Below are 26,214 nucleotides of genomic sequence, written 5' to 3' on the forward strand. Positions count from 1 at the left end.
CTAACATTAACAACAATCTCTAACACGAATTTTGACAAATGTTACCTGATGGACTACTGTTGTTAGCAAGGTATCTAGTTATGTTTTAAATTTCTCTCCAAAGCGAGGTGTGGATAATGAGGTTCGATTTTCAGGATTGGTACACCACACAAGTTGTTGCACATTCAACACTTTATAATGACCTACCTGAATTTGGTTTTATCCACACCCCTGTAGCAAACAGCTTACAGCTATGTAGCCTTACCTTACAACAGATCTACTGAAAGAAAACTATATCTACGAAGATTTTTTTGGTCGCCAGCTCTGAAGTAGCAATTTCAATACTTTATTCCAGTCTATATTTCTTTAAATGTACCAGAAGTAAATTTATGTTAATGACTTTCGTGATAACAATTTTACTTGGAACCAAGATCGATGCATATTGACATTTTTACATGGCTCAATGGCTGCCATCTTTACCTTAAATAATTACGTAAAGTTAATATTCTAAAAAAGCAAATTTAACGGTAAGAACTCTCTTTAAACTGAACATTACAATGACATATCAAAGCGACCACACTTCTTGTGTCTTCAAGCTGAAAGTAAACAATTATTCTTGGAAGTTGCTTTTGTATCACACTGCAAGATTGTCATAACTCCAAAATTAATTAACTAAGATCTTTTGACCATACAGAGTGACACAAAATTTATACTTAACAAAACGGACAGGGGACTTTGGATCGGTATGTAACTTTGGGACAATGATTCTAACAAATACTTTTAATAAAATCATATTAGAACTTTGGCAAACCATGGGGTTCACTGTAACATTCTGATATTCTGATGCACTACTAAAGACTGTTAATACGAAAATGACTTGTTTTGTTTGCTGCAGTCGTATCGGTGTTGAATTTGTTGCTTGCTGCGTGAAAATTTGGATAGGCTCTTCACGTCTCCAGTGACGGAGTTAATTTTTAACTACCACACACTTGTGGTAACCATGTTAACTTGCTGCATTATCGACTCCATATTCCATCACATAAAACCAGTCGGATGTTCTTGCTTTCTGACACAAAATAAACTGGAGGCGACTTAAGGAGCTATAAATCACTGCCACTCCAAATATTAAGCACTTTCACTACAAATTGCTATTGCTTAAGGCTCACATCGCCAGACATGGTACGCCACGATACAAATACGTACACTATCAATGCTCAGCTGCAACTGCCTCTGGTTTCCTATTATTTTCCTCCCATGTAGTGCTCGCCCCAAAGTCATCCAAAAGACTGGCGGTCCAAAATCCGTAGTGGATTCCCTACCTTTATGATTTCATTTTGTTTAAATGAAGTACATGTTCTAACACCCTTAGAATGTTAAAGTCTGTTCATTTATAACTTACATTCAATTCTGTATTTTATTTTTCACAAATTTATTAATGTTTCACAAAATACTCTCTCCTTCCAACGAACATTTATTGCAGACATTTTACTTGTGCTTATTGACATAGTTATAGAGGTTTCCTCAACATTTTTTAGACATTGCAATTTCAATTTAACTGTATCATCACAACCCATCACAATACGACCTTAAGTAGTACCTTACATTTAATTTTCCGAAAATTCGTTCACAGCATGCTACAGTCACCGGCATTGTTACAAATATCCCTAAAGATCTTTAACTGTTTGTATCTTAACTCATACTTCTAAAGAACCTTCAAAATATCCAAATCGGTAGTCGCACAAATACTCATCGACTTTTCCACTTGGAATTTTAAGGCAGCTATGTTTAACTAGCTCCGCTGTATCAATATCTCTGCTACATTTGACACCAAAATCAACTGCATTTTTTTCAAGATAACACAAAGAGCTCTCATTTAAGCCATTTCCTGACAGGAAATTAAAGTGAGACGAAAGGGTGCGTTAGATGTGAGATCTGTTTTCCATTACACTTATTGTTCTATCAAACAATTTGAAGAAATCTAGCCGAGAGAGTCTGGCTTCAATCCTCGGTCGGCAGAAATCGAAAGCCTTCAGTCAAATAGCGTATTTGCTTCAGCAGCCGCTCGCCGACCATTGAGATCCTACGATACTGTAGCAAAGTACCAGGGCCTGCTGGAAAGTAACGCCTCTGAATTTTTCATTCTGTTCTTAAGACAGGCTTGGGTAGTACATGTCACGCATATTACTAGGTCGGCTTTCCCGCTTCCCTGACGCAAGTTGCAACCCTCTGCCACTAGAGGGCTCCGGTTTGTAGCGTGTAACATGTCGGTGCGTGGGAAACAGCATGCTGTAATCGAGTTTCTTCCCACAGAAGAGATCGTCCACATATGGAACACCCTGTCCTACAGCATGACAATGCCAGACATCGGAACACGCACGATCGCTGCGACATCTGCAACAGTCCAGTGCCTTGGGTTCACTGGCATCGATCATCCACTATATAGTCCTGACATGGCCCCTTCTGATTTTCATTTTTCCGAAACTCAATGAACACGTGATACAACTTCACTTTTATAGTATTGAAGTGGTACAAGCAAAGGTGAGGTTGTGGCTGCATCAAAAAAGTCAAACTTTCTTCAGTGAAGATATCAACAAACTGGTCCCTCATTGGCAGCCGTCGCCAGAGTTATTCTGTTGAGGAATAAATATATATACACAAAGAATAAAGTTTAAGATTGTTAATAAAGTTTATTTTATGTAAAAAATTTTAATAGGTTTCACATAAAAAGTTCGGGAACATTACATTTCAGATCGCCCTCATAGGAGCAATATCGCAATTGATGAACATGAGCTAGTTGCGTAGGCGGCAACTGTGTGAACCAAGCGCAGTGCTGCCACATAAAATCCCTGGTAGTGATAGTCGTTTGTTGGGTAGTAGCCGTTTCTTTCTGATGCTGTCGGGACACAATGACAGTGAAAAAATAACTGTGACAAAAGCGCGTCCGAGGGAAAGAAGTTAAAACACGAGAGGGAGGATCACTCACGTACCTCTTTCGGTTAGTTCTAAGCCGTGTTTCTTTCCTTCTATTTATTTATTTTTGCCAGTTTTCACACTCTCTCTTCGCCAGCGCCCTTGGTAGGGTGCCCTCGATATCACCATGTTCGAGACACGCATAGAAAATATCTGATGAAAAGCATCTACTCAGATGTAGAAAATTGCTACCATCGAGTGCTATAAACTCATGCTGCCACCAGATTGTCCACCTCCGTTACTGAATGGTCAGCGCGGCTGACTGCCATACATGGGGGACCTGCATTCGAATTCCATGGTGGGAGGACTGGTACGGGGTGCACTCTGCCTCTTGAGGACAATTGGGGAGCTATTTAACCGATTAGTAGTGGTTGTAAGATCAAGGAACACGACAACGACCGGAAGCGCGATGTGTTGACCACATGTCCCTCCATACCACATCCATCCATCCAGTGCAGGGGATGACACGGTGATCGATGAGGCCCAGCCCAGCGCACGAGGAGGTTTTGGAACAACTGTGTATGCGTGCGAATTAAACAGTGCATACACATTAGAGCCCTATGTAGAATGCAGAGAGGAGTTCATCTGAGGATCATAATTTCACAAAGAACAGTGCCAGTACTCGTGGTCCTCGGTTTGTCCAGAACATCGACAAATATGAAGATATGCAAAGGGAACTTGAATAAGGTACAGGAGATTTAGCGTTCAGAGTGGACAAGAAGGGGGCACTAAATGTACGAGGAAAAGTCAATTATTATCCGCAAAGTAGCTATAAAATTTTATTGTAATCAAGTAGGAAATTTACAGGAACATCATGTTTCGACATAGTCTCCTTGCGTTTCAACGCACTTGGTCCATCGTTGTACAAGCTTCCTGATGCCCTCATAAAAGAAGGTTCTCGGTTGAGCTGCGAGCCAGGGATGCACAGCTTCTTTCGCTGCTTCGTCCGAGGCAAATTGACGGCCCCTTAATGCCTTTTTGAGTGGACCAAACAAGTGATAGTCAGAAGGGGCAAGATCGGGACTATATGGAGGATGATACAGTACTTCAAATTTGAGTTTCTGAAGCGTTTCAGCAGTGGGGACAGCAGTATGCAGACAGGCATTGTCGTGCAACAACACAACACCTTTTGACAGCAATCCTCGGCGTTTCCTTCTATTTATTTATTTATTTATTTTTGCCAGTTTTCACACTCTCTCTTCGCCAGCGCCCTTGGTAGGGTGCCCTCGATATCACCATGTTCGAGACACGCATAGAAAATATCTGATGAAAAGCATCTACTCAGATGTAGAAAATTGCTACCATCGAGTGCTATAAACTCATGCTGCCACCAGATTGTCCACCTCCGTTACTGAATGGTCAGCGCGGCTGACTGCCATACATGGGGGACCTGCATTCGAATTCCATGGTGGGAGGACTGGTACGGGGTGCACTCTGCCTCTTGAGGACAATTGGGGAGCTATTTAACCGATTAGTAGTGGTTGTAAGATCAAGGAACACGACAACGACCGGAAGCGCGATGTGTTGACCACATGTCCCTCCATACCACATCCATCCATCCAGTGCAGGGGATGACACGGTGATCGATGAGGCCCAGCCCAGCGCACGAGGAGGTTTTGGAACAACTGTGTATGCGTGCGAATTAAACAGTGCATACACATTAGAGCCCTATGTAGAATGCAGAGAGGAGTTCATCTGAGGATCATAATTTCACAAAGAACAGTGCCAGTACTCGTGGTCCTCGGTTTGTCCAGAACATCGACAAATATGAAGATATGCAAAGGGAACTTGAATAAGGTACAGGAGATTTAGCGTTCAGAGTGGACAAGAAGGGGGCACTAAATGTACGAGGAAAAGTCAATTATTATCCGCAAAGTAGCTATAAAATTTTATTGTAATCAAGTAGGAAATTTACAGGAACATCATGTTTCGACATAGTCTCCTTGCGTTTCAACGCACTTGGTCCATCGTTGTACAAGCTTCCTGATGCCCTCATAAAAGAAGGTTCTCGGTTGAGCTGCGAGCCAGGGATGCACAGCTTCTTTCGCTGCTTCGTCCGAGGCAAATTGACGGCCCCTTAATGCCTTTTTGAGTGGACCAAACAAGTGATAGTCAGAAGGGGCAAGATCGGGACTATATGGAGGATGATACAGTACTTCAAATTTGAGTTTCTGAAGCGTTTCAGCAGTGGGGACAGCAGTATGCAGACAGGCATTGTCGTGCAACAACACAACACCTTTTGACAGCAATCCTCGGCGTTTCCTTCGAATTGCAGGCTTGAGCCTAGCAGTAAGCATCTCACTATAATGGACACTGTTTATTGTTGTGCCCCTTTCTCCATAATGGTCCAGCACTGGACCTTGTACGTCCCAAAAAACCGTAAGCATCAGTTTTTCTGCAGACGGTTGGGTCTTGAACGTCTTCTTGCACGGCGAATTTGGATGTTTCCATTCCATACTCTACTATTTACTCTCCGGCTCGTAATGGTGGATCCATGTTTCGTCACCGGTAATGATCCTTTCTAAGAAGTTGTCCCCTTCGTTACCATAGCGATCCAAATGTTTTTTGCAGATGTCCAAGAGCGTTTGTTTATGCAACTGTGTGAGTTGTTTTGGGACCCATCTTGCACTAACTTTATGAAACCCTAGTCTGTTGTGGATGATTTCGTAGGCAGAACCGTGACTAATTTGCAGACGATGTGCCACTTCGTCAATAGTTAATCGTCTATCTAAGAGAATCATTTCACATGAACCCTCAATGGTTTCTTCATTTGTGGCGGTAAACGGCCCTACGGCTTCTTCATCGTGCGTAACACTTGTGCCACCATTTCGGAATTTTTCAAACCATTCGTAGCACTCCGTTCAGGCAAAACACTGTTCCCGTACTGTACCGAAAGAGTTCGATGAATTTCGGCCCCTGATACGCCTTCCGACCACAAAAAACGGATCACTGAATGTTGCTCTTCTTTGGTGCAAATAGACAGCGGAGCACCCATGATTCACAGCACGGCAGCGATAACGAAACTAACGTAGCAGCTTGAAAATTGCAAAGATATAACAGCAAATACACAAAGCAATGCGTCATCAAAGTAAAACGACAGTACTACCAAATTAAACAAAAATATAACTAAAATGCGGATAATAATTGACTTACCCTCGTATGTAAGCATAATAGATGCCAGCAGATTTGCGGCATGATAGTAACTGTTACGAGCGCTTATCTGTTCCGCTAAAACTAACCAACAGGAAAAATTGAGGAATTCGAAAGCAACAAGCAGAAGAAAGAATGACTGTAATGACATAGGTACCGTTACTCATACCGGAGCGTAGAAATAGGCCTATATCTGTGAAGAACTTAAAGATAAAATTCCGAAAATGACGGTAGTTTACAATAATTTGACAAGACAAAACTACAACGATGAGGATATCGTGCAACAATCAGCGGAGCCATAACTCCCGTGAGCAATGGTTGATCAACATTTACTGAACACGTTACTGAACACCAGCTGCAGCTCAGAGCGAACAGACCGCCCGGAATTAACGTTTTAAGTGAGCACCAAAGCACAACACAAGTGTCGAAGTAGAAGCTACTCACACATACTAGTCGGTTGTAAAAACGGCATCATCGTATTGTTGCAAATAGGGCGATACAAGGTGTCTTAAAGTAGCGCTGAAATTGTTTTCTGAATGCTCAGTATTCGATTCCCGGTGTGTCAGTCCTAAACAAAATTTTCTGTGCATAAAAAACGCTAAGACAACGGTCAGCTCCTGCTCGTTAGCTTGCAGAAACCGTGACATTGTGTCAAAACATCAGTGGATAAAATTATGATTGGTGGTTTAATTGTCATTGCTAAGTTGTTTTTGTTAGCAATTCGTGTCAGGTGGAAACGTAAAATAGACTATTTCTTATTTCGGCATATATATATATATATATATATATATATATATATATATATATATATATATATATATATATACACGTAAAATAGACTATTTCTTATTTCGGCATATATATATATATATATATATATATATATATATATATATATATATATATATAACATGACATGCTGTAGCATGGAATAGCATTCTCTCACGTTGTGAGACAGTGGATCACAAAGTATGTCATCACAACCTGACAAAGTATGTAGCGATACCAGACGTGTTAACATTTAGCATACAAGGAAATCTTCTCCAACAGCCTGGTAATAATACTACTTGCTTCAACAAAATTTATTTCACTTATTTGCTATGTTAATTTACACATAATAATGTATTGTTATTTTTGTTGTTTTAATCAAAAGCCTCTAAAACTGATTTTCAGAGTGTAATATCCATAATTATGCATGTCTGTTCCATGAAAATGTCTGTTTTGTTGTAGGTTCGTGTTCATGGCGCTGATGGAGTACTGCCTCGTCAATATAGTACTCGGTGACTCGGACGGTCCGAAGGCGCAAGCAGAAGCTGCCAAGGCAGAGAAAATTTTTGACTTGGCAGCGAAGGTACGTTCCCTTGTGCTCTCAATGATCACATGTCTATTTATCCCCAGCATCTCGACGCTTGACATGTGCTTGCCATTTTTGCTTTGCCTATAATTTAACACGAACTGTTCAACAGTCTTCAGAGTAATGATATTCTCTTTGCAAAGCATTTGCGACAGATAAAGCGCCAATAAAAGGTAAAGTTGTAGTGCTGCAGCTTATTGTATCATTCAGTCTGTCAGCGTCAGGTAGTAAACAGTGCCTTTAAATCTGCACCGCCATATAAGGCGCAAAATATTTTAGAATCTTTATAGGAGACAGAAAGAAACTTTTTTATGTGATAAAAATGTCACAGGTGCATCGTTTCCCGTTTCCAAAAGAGCAGACACCATATACACATACAGGGTGTGGCATTTACAGTCCCGTGCCCACGTTGCTCCAAAACGAAGGGGAAAATCAAAAATGTTTTCACAAAAAATTTGCAGTACTCATAAGATGACATAAGAGAGTGACCATAACTCGTCCTTAAAATACCATTCTCAATGTTTTTCGGGGTAAAACTACTTTTTTAAAGTGGAATGGTGTATTTTCTTCCACGGAAATGGAGAGGGCATTCAATGTTGAGTATAAAAGTTAGTACATTTATCCACTAGGGGAGACAGGTGATGTTATATTGGACAATTATGACAACAAATGGTTTTCACAAACTCTGACTTTACTGGCATCCATTTACATACAATATGTACAGTACTTGTACATCGCACAAACATAATTCATGTTCACATTAGAAACAATTTCAGTTTGGTAAATGCACAAAGTTGCGGCCATTAACTTCAATGAATTTCTGAAAACACGATTCAAAAGACAGTTTAAAACGCCTCAATATTTCTTTGCTGATTCCTACACAGACAATCCTAATTTGTTGACATATATTTTCCTGTGTGGTTGGCATATCTCGATACACTTTGTCCTTAATGTATCTCCATAAGAAAAAAATCTGGAGACGTGAGATCCTGCGAGCGAACAAGCCAATGGACAGGCCCTCTACGTCCTATCCATCGATCAGGATAACATCTGTTTAGTATTTCTCTAGTTATAGCTAATTAATGGGATGGGTAAACATAGTGTTGATACCACATGACATACCGTTTCACAAGTGGCACATCTTCAAACAACACTGGAAGTTCTTGGTCCAAAAGCTTCCCATATTTCCAGTTATTTAGTTTACCTTCAATGAAGCATGGTCCAATGATGCCTAATCCCAGAATTCCACACCGAAAATTCACGGTCCACTGCCTTTGACGCTCAAATTCCCGTTAGGGAATGTTGCGTCGTCAGAAGATAAAATGCCTGAAAACGAACCATTTTTAATTTTTAATAGAACTCATTGGCAAAATTCCACACCCTTCTGGAAATCAACCTCATGAAGGACCTGATGAAGACTAAATGATACACTTAAGTATTCAAAGAGCACTCGTATGCGAAATTCTCGAATCACGTTCCAATTGACAGAAACTTACGTGAGGATTAGCGGCAACTGCAGCTAAAACAGCGACTTCCGAATTTTCCGCAGTAGCAGTTCCTTCATTATGTTTTCTTGGTGCGACACCTTCCAATTCAATGAATAAGTTCGCAAGTCGTTGAAAATTTCTTAGAGATGGCTGTCTCGTTCCAGTATACCATTCTCCGCATAAGTTGAAAGCTACTTTAGAGTTCTTACGAGCTTCACCATAAATGTAAATCATATAGATTCTCTCATTAAAGGTGTATCGAACGTACATGATTACAAAACGAAGTGGAGTTCGCTGAGAATAGTAGGTTATGTTCTTATGAGGTTTAAATTGGCACTGGATAAACTCGTACTGATGTCAACAAACCAGTAAAGAAATGAGTATTCTTATGGGAATAGCCGGCCGGAGTGGCCGAGCGGTTCGAGGCGCTACAGTCCGGAACCGCGCGACCGCTACGGTCGCAGGTTAGAATCCTGCCTTGGGCATGGATGTGTGTGATGTCCTTAGGTTAGTTAGGTTTAAGTAGTTCTAAGTTCTAGGGGACTGATGACCTCAGAAGTTAAGTCGCATAGTGCTCAGAGCCATTTGAACCATTTTTCTTATGGGAATACAAGGAAAAGATCAACAAACCAGATTACATAAACAAATAAATTCCCTTCATTGAATACAATAACAGAATAAAAATAGAGCGAGAGAAATCGTAGTGTGTGAAAACCACTTGTTATCTTATTTGTCCAAAATCAGATCACCTGTAACACCTAGCAGATAAATGTACTGCAACTTTATACTCAAAATTGGATGCCCTTTGCATTTCCGTGGAAGAAAATACACCATCCCATTTAAAAAAAGTAATTTGACTCTGAAAAACATTGAGAATGGCATTTTCAGGAAGAATTACGGTTACTGTCTGGTGTCCCCTTATGAGTAGAGCAAATTTTGTAGGAAAACATTTTCGATTTTCCCAATCGTTTCGGAGAAAAATGGCCACGACACCTTAAATGCCTCACCCTTATACCAGGCTCGAACTCTTGCGAGAATTAGCGAAATACTGCGAGTAGTGAGGATAATGGGCAAGATACACTACGTTCGTTTTGTATGGTTTAGTTGAGAATTAGGGTCTGACGGTGTGAAGAACACCATCTGCTTAGTGGAATGAATTGTTTGTGCACTTTCATTCCACTCTCTCTCTCTCTTTTCACTCATAGTTTTGTAGTGGACCGGTAGAATGACTCGTTGAAGTGATGTTACGACGGTTAAGTCTGTTACTGTTTAGGTTAAACAGACGTGCTTGTGGAATGTGCATTGTCCCAATGGAAGCTCCACGCAAATGTCTTCGACCAACCAATTTTAGTGCTGATTTTTTCTTCTTTACATGTTTAATCTCTTCTTTCACTTCTTCTAGCGTAAGCTGTGCTTCAATATGTGTTAATAATTTACAATCGATCTGCGAATCATTCTCTACAGCAAGTGACATTTGACCACCAACGGAACCGCCTGTGAACGCACTCTCCCTGCTTGCAGTTCTCTAGTTCAGCAAAGTCACTAACAAGGCTGGTTTACACTAGGCCGTAATTTAGTCACTTACCAAGTGATTTAGTAGCCCTACGTGACGGCTAAATGTCAAGTTCACACATGATTTAGTTGGTAGTCAAGCGTAGGAAGGTGTAGAGTGTGAACTGCAACATTATTCGGAGAGAGAGAGCTAACCAAGCTAAACATCTTATAGAAATGGCTATACTGGAAGAGGTGGAAGAATAAATTGAAACTATAAGGAAGAGAAAGAGATTGTGGATACGAAAATGGATTGGCTGAAGAGGCATGGAGCATTCAATGTGCTGCTGAAAGAGCTCGAAATTGAGTACTGGCCCGATGATTTTAATTTTCTTTTAATTTCCTGATCAATCTCCTTCTCCTGAAACCCTGCTACTCCCATCGTCTTTCCCATCTCTGTGATTGCGGCTGCGTTGGCTATTTTACACTGAGACGACGAAAGTCACGGGTTGACGATATGCACAAATACAAAAAATGGTTCAAATGGCTCTGAGCACTATGAGACTTAACATATGAGGTCATCAGTCCCCTAGAACTTAAAACTACTTAAACCTAACTAACCTAAAGACATCACACACATCCATGCCCGAGGCAGGATTCGAACCTGCGACCGTAGCAGTCGCGCGGTTCCGGACTGAAGCGCCTAGAACCGCTCGGCCACCGCAGCCGCCGCACAAATACAGAGGTACAAATACAGTGTAGTATCGCGTACACAAGGTATAAAAGGGCAGTGCGTTGGCGGAGGTGTCATTTGTAGTCAGGTGATTCATGCGTAAAGATTTCCGAAGTGATGATGGCCGCACAATGGGAGTTAATAAACTTTGAATGCTTAGTGGTAGTTGGAGATAGAATCATGGGACATTCCATTTCGAAAATTGATTGGGAATTCATTATTCCGAGATCGACAGTGTCAATAATGTGCCGAGAATACAAAATTTCAGGCATTACCTCTTACCACGGACAACACAGTGACTGATGGCCTTCACTTAACGACCGAGAGCAGCAGCGTTTGCATAGAATTGCCAGTGTTAATGGACAAGCAACACTACGTGAAACAGCGGCATAAATTTGTGTGGGACGTACGACGAATGTATGTTAGGACAGTGCAGCGAAATTTAATTTTAATGGGCTATGGCAATGGACAGACGACGCGAGTGTCCTTGTTAAAAGCACGCTTCGCCTGCAACGCTTCTCGTTGGCCCGTGAACATATCGGTTGGACCCTAGACTGGAAAACAGTAATCTGGTCAGATAAGTCCTGATTTCAGTTGGCAAGATCTGATGGTAAGATTCGAGCGTGGCGCAGACCCCACGAAGCCGTGGGACCAAGTTGTCAACAAGGCACTGTACAAGCTGGTGGTGGCTCCATAATGGTTTGGGCTGGGTTTACATAGAATTTACTATGTCCTTTGGTCCATCTGAACCGATCACTGACTCGAAATGTTTGTGTTCGTCTTCATGTTCCTAAACGACAGAATGTTCGTGGATGACGATGCGCCATGTCATTGGGCCACAATTGTTCGCAATTGGTTTGAAGGACATTCTGGACAATTCGAGCGAATGATTTGGCCACTCAGATCTCCCAACATAAATCCCATCGAATATTTATGGGACGTAACTGTGAGGTCAGTTCGTGCATACTATCCTGCTTCGATTTTCGCAATTATGGACGTCAGTAGAAGCAGCATGGGTCAGTATTTCTGCTGGGACTTCCAACGACTTGTTGAGTCCAAGTCGAGTAGCTGCATTATGCCTGGCAAAAGGAAGTCCGACACGATATTAGGAGATATCCCATGACTTCTGTCACCACAGTGCAATTTTGTATAGTGGACATTTCACGTGCCACAAGCACTCCAGTTGTATGTAAAGAGAAACAAATTTAATCACTGTATCGTCACTCCAACGAGTCATGTTGCTGATCCACTAGAAACAGATAATTGAAAGGAGAGAGCGGAACAAACGTAGACAGTTATGCGGCGTACTAAACAGGCTGTTTTCAGACGTGTCCAGCGGCGGGCCAGTGGTAAGTGAGCTGGGATGGGGGGAGCTACTTGACATGCTACTATTCAAACCGTTTCATTTACCACCGTTACTAAATAATGTTGTTAAGATATTTTCACTTACTATATCACTTGTCATTTGACCAAATTATTGGCCTAGCGTGAATCAGCCTTAAGTCACTCGCCGCTTCACTAAATTAGTGGCCTAGTGTTAAGCGGTCTTAAGGTCCCCCCACACGTTCCGGTATACCTGTAAAGGTGAACCGGAGCGTGTCTACCAACAAAAGTGTGCAGGCGTACACGACTGTACAGTCGACCACACAAGAATCGAAATTCGATTCTTTGTACATGTGCAGGTGTCCAGACCGGAGCGGGGCTGCGAGTCGCCTGCCCAAGTTTCAGGTCTAGAGCTCTCAGTTCGCCCTACGTCTTCGCGTCAGCACGTCAGAAGTTCAAATGTGAGTTCTGTTGTTTTCGTTGTGCTAATCTGTAGTGCAGTTAGTAGTGTCATTTGTTTTGGGGGTAGTGTGCTCATTTGTCCACATGTCAAATCTTAAAAGGAACAACACCAGTGAGGAACCTTATTTATCGCATGTAAAAAGTAAGGAGTACCAAAGCGTGAAGCAGCTTACACAAAATTGGAGAAAATAGCAAGGAAAAAGCCTGCTACAGCTAACAAGTTTTCCTCAGTTGATGCTATGGACGCAACTGAATTTGGAAAATTCCCATTCCATGGTTTCCGTGGCATATGTACGCCACAACTGTGTAAGTAAACCTGTGCAGGTAACCTGTACGGATAACCAGAAACGTGAGTGATGTCAATAACATCAAATTGTAATAACGAATTTTTTTTAGCAGCGTGATAAGTAGGGGGACTACTGTAGCGCACATTTGCTCAATCCGTTGGCGTGAACAGAATGAGAAATGCCCACTACGCCAAACACAGCCTGGAACGTGGCAGTCACAGAGAACATTGAGTCTTGACCTAGGCGGACATCAAGAACAGCACAAGAAGATCACTGCATATACTGTAAGTTTATATTGACAGTTGTGCACCTTGTTGAACGTTGCCACTGCGATGTAAATAAATAGGAAATAATGCAGCAGAAATTACAGTGAGTCAAGCTTTATTTTCCTGAAATGTATTTTTGTTCATAAACTAGCTTTTAAGTCTCAAAAAATGTCAGCTGAGGCTATTTAGGCTTCAAAGCTAACTCCTGTGACAACAGGACAACACTTGGAAAAAGAGAAGACGCTAGCTGTCAAGTCTCAACTAATGTCATATGAGGCTACTTACGCTTGGAGCTAGCGTCTCTTCTTCTTTTTCTAATACATACAATTTCACGAACTACCCTTTCACTAATATTAATAAAAGAGACTCTATTGTAGCAAATGTTAGTACAAAGGAATATCAATTTTTATTCATACAATGAAGGCTTTCACGACCGGATAGTTCTGTTGTTGATAATTCTTCCGGGTTATATGGCCGTGGTCCATGGAATTCTTCTATTCCTAACGTTTCGTCCAATACTGCGTTGGACATCTTCAGAGGTATCGCTGGTCCTGCTGAGTCAGTCGGCAGGACTCAGCAGGACCAGCCATACCTCTGAAGATGTCCAACGTAGTATTGGACGAAACGTTAGGAATAGAAGAATTCCATGGACCACGGCCATATAACCCGGAAGAATTATCAACAACATCAATTTTTATATTTTATATCTAAAAGCAGTATAATTATACATTAGACACCTTTTCACAGATACAAACCTTTGCAATACTATTATGAATTTACTGCAGCACGTGGGCTTGAAGAGCATTACAAATCTATCTTATATTAGCTCTGGTGTAGGAAAAATACACACCGAGTTCCGTATCTAACTTTCTCAAACTTCTACCATTACCTGTTTTTATATTAGTCATAACAAAAAACACACTTTCACACGAATATGTTGTATAAAACTGTAGCAAAACAACGGATGCTCTTTTAATTAGATGAGAGTATTCTTGATGATTAGAAATCCAGAAGTTGCATAAATCAACAAGTTATGTTCCCAAATATACAAATGCGCGAAAGGATCTCTTATCCAGTCATACTGGTTTATATCTTGTGTTGCGACATGTCACCCACTCATTCAATTGCACTAAATGATCGTGAATCAGTGGTTATATTTTGTTACTAACTGCACGTTTAAATGTCAATGGAAGCACTTAAAAAGGTGTTTACATCTGCTTTTCTCAGACATACCTCAACTTCATCTTTTAAGGATGCAGTTTTATTAGTGGCGGTAAGGAGATTTGCACTCTTACCTTGTTGACTAGCATTTGCCTTATTGAGCATTTCAAATAAATCAGAAAGGAAAGCTAGCTTTGTGTTCCAGAGCTCGTCCTTTATTGCATCCAAAAAGTCAGTTTTGTATTCTTGTTCAAATAACTGCAGCATTCCTTTCTTAAGTTCATACGCAAGACTGAGTATACCCACTCTGGATAACCAGCGGAATTCTGTATGAAGATGGAGGTTACATTGTTGTGTTCCTAGCGCCTCACATATTTGAGGAGAAAATCTTGACTTGAGATGCCTGCTCTTAACGCAATTCATCATTTTAACAGTCTTGTCCGTAAGTGATCTCAAATCCTTTCCAATTGCTTTTGCTATGAGCTCTTCACTATGTGCAAAGCAGTGCGCAATAATCAAGTTTTCGTTTCGTTGTTTCCCAAGCGTGATGGATTCTTTTATGGAATCTGTTCATTGAAGGTTCTCCATCTATACATATGCTGACACAATTCTTCCACCACAAATTCACTGTTTCCTTACTTAAAAAATGTCTTTCTCTTTGGTGGTTAAGTGAATTACCTTGCAACAGGGATACTGTTCAGCTATTTTTTCATCATCAGTGAAAGTTCATTACAAAAACAAGCTGAGCTGAGCCACTTACATCGGTAGGTTCATCCAGCTGAATTGCAAACATTAAATTTGTTTCATCAACTCGAGTTTTAACAGATTGTTCAATGTTTTCAGACGTACGCTGAATAGGTCTTCCAAATGTAATATCACCAAGGGAATTTTTTTCACATTACGTTCATACTCAGGACCAAACATTGTTTTCACTATAGCACAGCAAGGTGGAATGATGGCTTTCTCCGCAATTACATGAGGCAGCGCTTTCTTTGCAGTAATCTCAGTTACGAGATAACCAGCTTCATGAGATTTATCAGAGGTTTTAAATTTCTTGATAACCAAGTAACTCTGCTGATCCTTTTGTCTTAGAAGTTTTTTGAAAAAATCAAAAGTTTTTCCCTGAAAATGTTTGTGTTTTGTTGAAATATGGCGTAGCACTTTATTCGGTACCATGCTTGCATTGGGAAGCTCTTCTTCACATATCACACCCTCCGGCATAGGACGTCCTTCATCTCCACACCATATGAACCCTAGTTTGAAGTATTCTTCATTATACAGGCTCACTCTAGTGTTCTTGTTACTGCATCATGGCGCGGAGCAAACGGCGGATGAGAGGCACTATTTGATAGTTACTCTGTATCTACACAAGTTTCAGACACACTGCTTAATTGTTGCTCTGCATCTGATGTTTCATAAACTGCCCAAGGTCTGTTTCTGACAATAAATGTATCCGTTTCTGATGACTCTGTAAGTTATATCATTTTGAAAGAAGTAAAATAACGACACGTGCCACTAACGAAACAAAAAAATTGTCTGAAGAAAAAGTGTACCGACAGTCTTCCACTGTCGCCGCTGGAAGAGTTTTTTAAGACACGGACAGACAGAGAGCGCCAGGAGAAGAGACACATCTATGATCTATTCATCATAAGTAAACAAACACAAACGCGAAGATTGGTCAGAAGCCATAGTACACGTACATTGGTGTTTTTACACTCTTGGGAATAGGTACTACTTGTGTATTACATATCTTATCACTAAGTTATGTTAAATGAAACTTTAAGATATTCAAATGTGTTAACAGCCATCAACGTTTTTCTTAATCACGCTTTAGCTTCGTAGTTTTTATTTCAAAAATCGTGTACAGTCACAGCCTCTGCAACGTTGAGCTCTGATTGTCACGCTGTTAATGCGCAGTATAAAAATGGCTGAGGCTACTTTCTGTTCCGTAGTGAAACGCGTACGTGGAACACGATTAAAAAGTGCCGATAAATAGGCTGTTTTTAATGTTTTTCATAAATTTACAAAGACAATCGGCTTGGAAGTTTTCCCAGCGATGTATATACTACAGATGATGAGCAATCCAACATTGAACGTGTAGCGCAGTCGGTGGCGTGATCGAATGTGAACCAAAAGCAGTTACTCGTGCCTTTGTTTAAATCTCCCCATTATCATTCTTTTCTCGTTGTATTTGTAATACCTACACCTCGTAATTATATAACTCATCATTTTTTTTTATGAATAATGCACATCTTCTTGTTTCTAATTATATTTGGACATGAAATTCCTGTTTCCATTTCAAATATAAATTCTTAATTGTCGATGTATTATGAAAGAGTGTTCATAAAAGTTGTTTGAATTAAGAAAATATAACACTTTAATTTTTAAGCCAAAAATGAAAAACCAAGTCCTCTTCATTTGGACTCTGTCCATCGTTTTGTACAACAGAGATAGATACGTATCATAGAAACGAAAAACAATCATTTTCACAGCATCGAGCACATCATACAAATGCTACATTTTTACTTTTGATGAGATATAGAACGGCTCGTCATAAAAGAAGAAGAGAAAATGCTGCGCCTGGTTGGCTCCGTGGTTTCTGATGTTGGTAGGCTCATTAACAACGTAGCAGGTGACTCTTCCAGAACTGAAATGTATTTCTCGGATTCGGATGAGGAAGGAGCTAAGAGATTACCAGGCGACTGACTGTAAGTGATACCTTCAGTGGCTTCAGTATTTAACTATACTGTGCAATCCTTCAATACTCTCTTACGTTACATACAGCTTATGCAGAAAAATTACCCTGTGGTTAAGTCAGGAATTTTCATCATTCTTGTTTTTAGACTACTTGCCATTAAAATCGCTACACCACGAAGATGACGTGCTACAGACGCGAAATTTAACCGACAGGAAGAAGATGCTGTGATATGCAAATGATTAGCTTTTCAGAGCATTCACACAAGGTTGGCGCCAGTGGCGACACCTACAACGTGCTGATATGAGGAAAGTTGCCAACCGATTTCTCATACACAAACAGCAGTTGACGGGCGTTGCCTGGTGAAACGTTGTTGTGATGCCTCGTGTAAGGAGGAGAAATGCGTACCATCACGTTTCCGACTTTGATAAAGGTCGGATTGTAGCCTATCGCGATTGCGGTTTATCGTATCGCGACATTGCTGCTCGCGTTGGTCGAGATCCAATGACTGTTAGCAGAATATGGAATCGGTGGGTTCAGGAGGGTAATACGGAACGCCGTGCTGGATCCCAACGGCTTCGTATCACTAGCAGTCGAGATGACAGGCATCTTATCCGCATGGCTGTAACGGATCGTGCAGCCACGTCTCGATCCTGAGTCAACAGATGTGGACGTTTGCAAGACAACAACCATCTGCACGAACAGTTCGACGTTTGTAGCAGCATGGACTATCAGCTCGGAGACCATGGCTTCGGTCACCCCTGACGCTGCATCACAGACAGGAGCGCCTGCGATGGTGTACTCAACGACGAACCTGGGTGCACGAATAGCGAAACGTCATGTTTTTCGGATGAATCCAGGTTCCGTTTACAGCATCATGATGGTATCATCCGTGTTTGGTGACATCGCGGTGAACGCACATTGGAAGCGTGTATTCGTCATCGCCATAGTGGCGTATCACCCAGCGTGATGGTATGGGGTGCCATTGGTTACACGTCTCGGTCACCTCTTGTTCGCATTGATGGCACTTTGAACAGTGGATGTTACATTTCAGATGTGTTACGACCCGTGGCTCTACCCTTCATTCGATCCCTGCGGAACCCTACATTTCAGCAGGATAATGCACGACCGCATGTTGCAGGTCCTGTACGGGCCTTTCTGGATATAGAAAATGTTCGACTGCTGGCCTGGCCAGCACATTCTCCAGATCTCTCACCAACTGAAAACGTCTGGTCAATGGTGGCCGAGCAACTGGCTCGTGACAATACGCCAGTCTTTACTCTTGATAAACTGTGGTATCGCGTTGAAGCTGCATGGGCAGCTGTACCTGCACACGCCATCCAAACTTTATTTGACTCAATGCCCATGCCTAACAAGGCCGTTATTACGGCCAGAGGTGGTTATTCTGGGTATTGATTTGTTAGGATCTATGAACCCAAATTGTGTGAAAATGTAATCACATGTCAGCTCTAGTATAATATATTTGTCCAATGAATACCCGTTTATCATCTGCATTTCTTCTTGGTGTAGCAATTTTAATGGCCAGTAGTGTAATTACAATAGTACGTTAGCTACACAAGATGTTACAGCATGTGACCAACAGATACAAATACACCGCTGAAACAGCAACAGGTGCTATGACACTTCTCAGAGAAGTTGATTACGAATTTGTCTGCCTCTTAGAGCTGTGGTCTGATGTAGGGTGCTAGTAAAATTCGACTGTAGTAGCATATCATTGCAAGGGAGGAATGCTACTGAGGTCCATGATATAACATCGAGTTTTCTGTCTGGTCTGGAAAAAAATATTAAACAACAACGTGAAGAAAGAGTGCAGAAACACACCAACACAGGCAAATGTTTGTGATTCTATATCAATCAAGCAGTTTCGCTGTTAAAAGGGTGCAACGTGGAAGAAGGTGACGGGGCAGATGGCTGCATGAGAGGGACGCTTGATCCGTGCTAAGAAACGGTTTGAGCTAGAGTAGTTTAAAATTTTTATAGAGTAATGAACGAAATGAAAAGCAGGTCTCACATGTATCATGACATGTCATCTGACATTAACTTCTTGACAGGAACCCTCAGAAATGAAAGCTCCGTACCTTATCTTAAAAATGGGCAGCTGATTTTGGCGCCAAGTATAAAACAAACATTGTTTTAGTGGAGATATTTACCGAAATAGCTGCTTTCAATTTCTAAACGAAATATCCGAAGAAAAGAACCTCACGACATCCCATTTGACATTTTGATGGTTTCTTGAAAGTATAGGTTATTTAAACATAGCTTTGTGTATATTTGTGACAATACCAGTGACTGCAGCATATTTTGAACGCCGTTTCAGCGAATTAAAATGATAAAAAATTGCTTAACGTAGAGTATTGGTTAAAGCACAGTGTCAGATTTATCTGCCTTATACACAGACTACGTCACAGGTAAAAAAAACATGATTTCCATGACATAGTCAATGTACTGGCTTCGCTCAAAGCAAGGAAATACAAAGTAAACTTAATATAAGAATCATATCTGTAAATGGATATTTTCTCTACTGTTAATCATAGCCTTTTTACTCTTTTCCGAACTAATAACTTATACGCCAATAATAATTAATGAGGAGCAAATACACTAAAACTAATGTACAACAGCTACCATGAACAACAAAATAGAAATTTTGTTTATTTAAAACATTTTAGAATGTCTATTAAGTTTGTAGTTTATTTTTTACAATGCTACATTTAATTTGTTGGTGCAATATTGTTCATTAAAAATTGCAGAACAATAGTTTTATGGGTGGGGGAAGGGAGGTGTTGGCCTGAGGGTGGCAGCTTTGGCAGTTCTGCTAAAGACACAGGATCACCTCAGTATAGCTCTGGTTGCAAGATAAACAGTAATACTTGTCACCTCTTTTGGCGTTTGTCCAATAAAAATAGTGTTTACCTTGTTCCTCGCTACTTATTTCACTCATTGACTGGCTTTACCATTTAAAAAATAATAATTTCTCAAAGATAAATGAGGTACCAGTATTGGAAAAAGTTGTAGGGATAACATACGAAATGAAATGTATCTATATAATATACTAATAACTTTATTTATTGTGTGAAGAAGAAGTACAAAATTATAGCAACTAAATATTTAAATTAAAGTAGTTTCTAGCTAGAATGGCAAAGCACCCTAGGGTCGTCTTCCTCCAGACGTATTCAAAAGATGTAATCGGTACTGAACAGTTTCTTCAGGTCACTTCCTCCATTATGAAAGTTGTTACTACCATGAAAGAAATTCAGAGATGGAATCCATCTAGTCTTATGACAACATTTGAAAATTTGGTTTCTCAATGTCAACTTGCAAGAATATCTCTGGCATTTAAGTACAATGGTCACTTTCTCCATTATGATGGTTGTTACTACTATGAAAGAAATTCAGAGATGGAATCCATCTAGTCCTATGACAATATTTGAAAATTTGGTTTCTCCGTATCAACTTGCAAGAAAATCTCTGGAATTTAAGTATAATGCTCATCAAATGTTACCACACAAATTCTCTGAAGCAGTTCTTCAGTCTTTTCCACACATACAACAAACCAGTCACTAATGTGTCGTAGTTACTGGAATAAGCATTTATGAACTGCTGGCAACCTGCAAAGTTTATTTCTCAAGGAAGAGCGTCATTGAATCCTCTACGAATCTGTCACACAGGTAGGTATTTGCTTTTACTGCAAAGCCACAAAAAGTCACACTCCGAAGGAACAGTAGCGTCTGAAGATGGATAAATACTACAAACATCTTGTACTTCAATTACTGCTAATTCCACATCATTTTCTGCTCAGAAAATTTTTGCGTAACAACTCCGTAAGTTCCATGAATTGTCCTTGCTGTACGTCTCTTGCTCAATGAATATTTTGATCTTGAAGCAATCATACTTTTGGGACTATTACAAACAATGCTTCCGATAGCGTAACCATGTTGTGCACATAAAATTCCCGAGCAGTAAAATCTACATTGAGAGAAGTGTTGGCCTTGAAGGTTCAGCGGGAGATTCATGATGGGTGACGTCTCAGTGTGAAGTTCCTTTGTAAGTTGAACTAAATCCTAGGAACGTCAAGGCCCGTACATCAATTTACTTTCAGGAACTACATTTTTTGTAGATATGTAATACCAAACCTACATCCTGTGGAGAAAGAATATTATGTCCAATAGCTATTGACTTTTTCTTCCATTTGTAATGTCCCCACGGTTTTTCCTCAATACAACGCTATTAACGAAAGCACAAGGAGTGTCTGGAATGAGCTCCCTGCGAACTTTCAGAAAACGATCCGATGATGGGTATTATTTATTAGTAACGTATGGAACCATAAATTATGGCTTTGACGTTAGTCGCAGCTACTGTCTGAACTGTTTGAAAACGTTCCTCCCACTGTGAATTGTTGGCGAGTGCCTGGAATCCGATGCTTTTGTAGCCTGTGCTTTTGATACACAGAACTGGCGCCTTATTTATATTCGTAGAATTCAGTATACTGCTTCCATGCATTCTAAGCAACTGAGCTTTAACAGGCTTTATGTTTGGACGATAGCCACTTTCAATCTTATTCATCAGTTCGTCCAGAGAAAATTTCCAGTTGTCGTTATTATTCCCGAGGAAAGTAAAAAGTTAAATGCAAGACCAACCCAGTCTGATTTCCAAAAAGATATCTTCCTGCACTTTTATTCTCCAAACATTTAGTGTCGCCCGCTGGTTTTTATGTCCGTAGGGGCAAAACATTTTCACCATACACGTGATTTAGAAATTTTGAGGACATTGTGATCTGGTCATTTTCTCATATCGATTTCTACAGTGCACTTTTAGTACCTGATCAATGTTATAAACTTAGACAAGGTGACAGTATAATTATAGTGAAACCCGTTTTTTAATTTCCAGTTTTCACATTTTTCTATCATTTAAGTTATTTTCGGTTGGTGGCATCGTAAGTCGTATTCTTTCAGTTAATTCTTTTCCTGTCATCAAAAATTTCTTACGCACAACATTTCCCACATATTGCACTTTTGGAACATTGCCACAAATTTCAACTTTGATTTTCAAGTCGATTTATGTGGGAACTACATCGTGTTCAAGCTCACGTACAGCATGTAGGATAATGAATAACGTAGAACAGTACAGTTTGTTTCAGAATATAAATCATTTTTGATTCGAAAAGAAATATAGATTGCATTTTAGGGGCACTTTCAAAATGTTTTCGTAACGTTTCGTCAGCTTACTTTGCTAACCTGCAATAAATTATTAAAAACAGCATTTGAATTTGTTTTTCCTCTGAAAGGCAAGTGATGTAATGGACAAAACAATATGCAAGAAACAACTGATTTCAACTTAGTGCGAATAGGTCGAACTAATTTCGCGAGAGAATCAATGAGAACTGATTAGTTGTTGTACACTCTTAGTTCGGTTTGTTATAATATTAACAAAGTTACTTGACTTTTCAACTGCAGCGTTATGCCATTCGGAATTAATATTCATTTTTACAGATAAGTGAAACTCTTTGAAATTGGTAAATGGACGGCTTATGAATGCATCGTGACTGCCGTGAGTTATACATGAGCAGATAATCTCACGCAACTTAGCAAGCGCGCCCGTAACTGCGTTGGAATAAACCAGCGATGGATATAATGACATCCAGTCCTATCAAAATCTTCGCTTTACGCTATCTCCGTCATTCTTGAAATTATAATTTTGGTCAGGTTGCCATAGACTCGATAAAATCTTATACCTAGGAAATTATCAAACTCCTTTTCTTTGAACGTAATTTCCGACATCGGAAATACTGACCAGGAGGTTACTATACTTTTCATCAAAGCTCTTGAAGCTAACAGCGGTACTGGCTAGGTCTATATTTTCTCCATCAGTCCAATGACTGGGAGTTTTTTTATAGAGATATCTGAGTTTGACTTAACCCTCTTCTTGTGATATTTCATTGCAGGTAGTTTATTTTTCGATACCTTCACTTCCATTTTCGGTTTTCATTCGTTTATGAAGTATAAAAAACTTACGAATATGAGTCATTGTTTTCACTCTGTTCACTATGCTTTTACATCCCACAGTACACAAAATTCTAAGTAAACTACATGTACCACAGCTCACTAGCAACTCATTGTTTACTATGAAGAAATTGAAAGACAACCTCATCAACTGCCGACAATAATAAGCTGAATTTCGTAACAGCGAATTGTAGAGATGTTCACGCTTCTGTCCTGTAGTTGTTATGAAATTAACTGATTGAAGGCTGTTGCACAACACTTACTCAACGATTGCCACCTATCGTTAGATCTCATAGGTTGGAACTAGTTCCAGTGAGAACTTACTACTTCTGCCACCAAGCAGCGATCTGCGCCACACATCACAACTGAACACCCTTTGAGGTGTTAACCATTATTTGTAGGAGTAACCTTTTGTCGTGTATTTTTTGGTGTGCAACTGTATCGCTGCACCAAGAGTCATTTGAGGTATATGAAGACATGCGCACCTATGACGTGGAACTTGGAAGGGTGATTTTTTCGTTCCCCAGGAAGGCAACATTTCCGAGACGGAACTCCAATATGGATATCTTTCTTAATGGGAGAGGTATGTGCCGAAGACCTAGCGTGGTTCAACAACAAAAATGCTGAGGAAACAGAGAGCGTTGCATGCTCAGTTCAAGAAAGAATGCGTAAATGTCGAGAGACAGAAGTAAGTAGAAATTCGCTCGTTTGTAAAAAGATCTATTCGCGAAGCATAAGAATACTTCCTCCTTCATTCATACCTAATTACGATGTCCTCAGAGGCATTTTAGGCACCTCTTTTCCCACACTTCCTATAATAAATAGAATGGAAAAAATCCTAATAAGTCATACAGTTGGAAGTATTCCACACTGGTGTTAGCTGTAGATGTGTATCTTCGTTTGTGATGCTGCCCAAAATATTGCTGCATGTCGGTTTCCGCGCGGTTGCGCAGAGCTTCAACATCTGTACAAAACTGCTTGTCCACTCTTATTGAGTTGATCGTATTTCATTAAGCTTATCACACTGTAAAGTCAAAGTCTTGTATCAAAAAAAGTATCCACGGCCATGCGCGTCATAGCGGTTTGCAACGTACAAAATCATTAGGATAGAAATTGTATAGAATTTAGTCTTCCGTGGTTTAGCATAGATTTATGCTGCTCGGAAATTCCTCTTTATTAAGTTGTGGCGAATAACTCAGAAGAAAACTAATTCTTTGAATATTTTCGTACTTCTTGGAAAAACTCAACAGAAATTTTCAGGACTTCTCCAAAACTTTGCACCGAGACCCTTTCTTGGTCAGCGAATGAGTGGACTACACTATCCGATTATAAATATTCTCACACCTCTATGAAGTACATAACCGACCAGCAGATGTAATGAGAGGCGGACCTGCCACTATGAAGACAGGGTTGTCGTACCGAGATGAGTGTAGACCGGATGTGGCTTGAATTCAAAGAAATAGTATCGGCACCAGTTGAGAGATTTATACCAAACAAATTAACAAACGACGGGGCTGATCTTCCTTGGTACACAACACGGGTTAGAACACTGTTGCAGAAACAACGAAACAAACATGCCAAATTTAAACTGACGCAAAATCCCCAAGATTGGCGATCTCTTACAGAAGCTCGAAATTTAGCGCGGACTTCAATGCGAGATGCTTATAACAGTTTTCACAACGAAACTTTGTCTCGAAACCTTTCAGAAAATCCAAAGAGATTCTGGTCGTATGTGAAGTATCTTAGCGGCAAGAGACAATCAATGCTTTCTCTGCGCGATAGCAATGGAGATACTATCGAAGTCAGTGCTGCCAAAGCAGAGTTACTAAACGCAGCCTTCCGAAATGCCTTCACAAAAGAAGACGAAGTAAATATTCCAGGATTCGAATCGAGAACAGCTGCCAACATGAGTAACGTAGAAGCAAATATCCTCAGAGTATTGAAGCAACTTAAATCACTTAATAAAAGCAAGTCTTCTGGTCCAGACTGTATACCAATTAGGTTCCTTTCGTAGTATGCTGATGGATTAGCTCCATACTTAACAATCATATACAACCGTCAGCTCGACGACAGATCCGTACCCAAAGACTGGAAAGTTGCACAGGTCACACCAACATTCAAGAAAGGTAGTAGGATTAATCCACTAAATTACAGGCCCATATCGTTAACGTCGATATGCAGCAGGATTTTGGAACATATATTGTGTTCAAACATTATGGATTACCCCGAAGAAAACTGTCTATTGACACACAGTCATCATGAGTTTAGAAAACATCGTTCCTGTGAAACACAACTAGCTCTTTATTCACAAGAAGTGTTGAGTGCTATTGACAAGGGATTTCAGATCGATTCCGTATTTCTGGATTTCCGGAAGGCTTTTGACACTGTACCACACAAACGGCTTGTAGTGAAATTGCGTGCTCAGTTGTGTGACTGGAATTGTGAATTCCTGTCAGAGAGGTCACAGTTCGTAGTTCAAAAATTGCTCTGAGCACTATGGGACTCAACTTCTGAGGTCATTACTCCCCTAGAACTTACAACTAGTTAAACCTAACTAACCTAAGAACATCACACACATCCATGCCCGAGGCAGGATTCGAACCTGCGACCGTAGCGGTCTCGCGGTTCCAGACTGCAGCGCCTAGAACCGCACGGCCACTTCCCCGGCACAGTTCGTAGTAAAATCAACGTAGTAAAATCAACGAGTAAAACAGAAGTGATTTCTGGCGTTCCCCAAGGTAGTGTTATAGGCCCTTTGCTTCCTTATCTGTATAAACAATTTGGGAGACAATCTGAGCAGCCGTCTTAGGTTGTTTGTAGATGACGCTGTCGTTTATCG

The 26,214-nt window shown here is 40.4% G+C and overlaps 1 protein-coding gene across 2 annotated transcripts in view; it reads left to right on the forward strand.

Annotated features, from left to right (window-relative positions):
- LOC124555587 (glycine receptor subunit alpha-3) overlaps positions 1 to 26,214 on the forward strand; it is a 370,065-nt gene that overhangs the window by 307,175 nt on the left and 36,676 nt on the right. The window contains exons 9-10 of one of the 2 annotated variants that reach the window (XM_047129549.1): positions 7,330 to 7,450; positions 12,847 to 12,948. In XM_047129549.1, the coding sequence (XP_046985505.1) occupies positions 7,330 to 7,450; positions 12,847 to 12,948 (223 nt within the window). The remainder of the gene's footprint in view (positions 1 to 7,329; positions 7,451 to 12,846; positions 12,949 to 26,214) is intronic. The other variant, XM_047129550.1, reaches the window with a different exon arrangement.

Source organism: Schistocerca americana, chromosome X (assembly GCF_021461395.2).
Source record: "Schistocerca americana isolate TAMUIC-IGC-003095 chromosome X, iqSchAmer2.1, whole genome shotgun sequence".
NCBI classification, from domain to species: domain Eukaryota; kingdom Metazoa; phylum Arthropoda; class Insecta; order Orthoptera; family Acrididae; genus Schistocerca; species Schistocerca americana.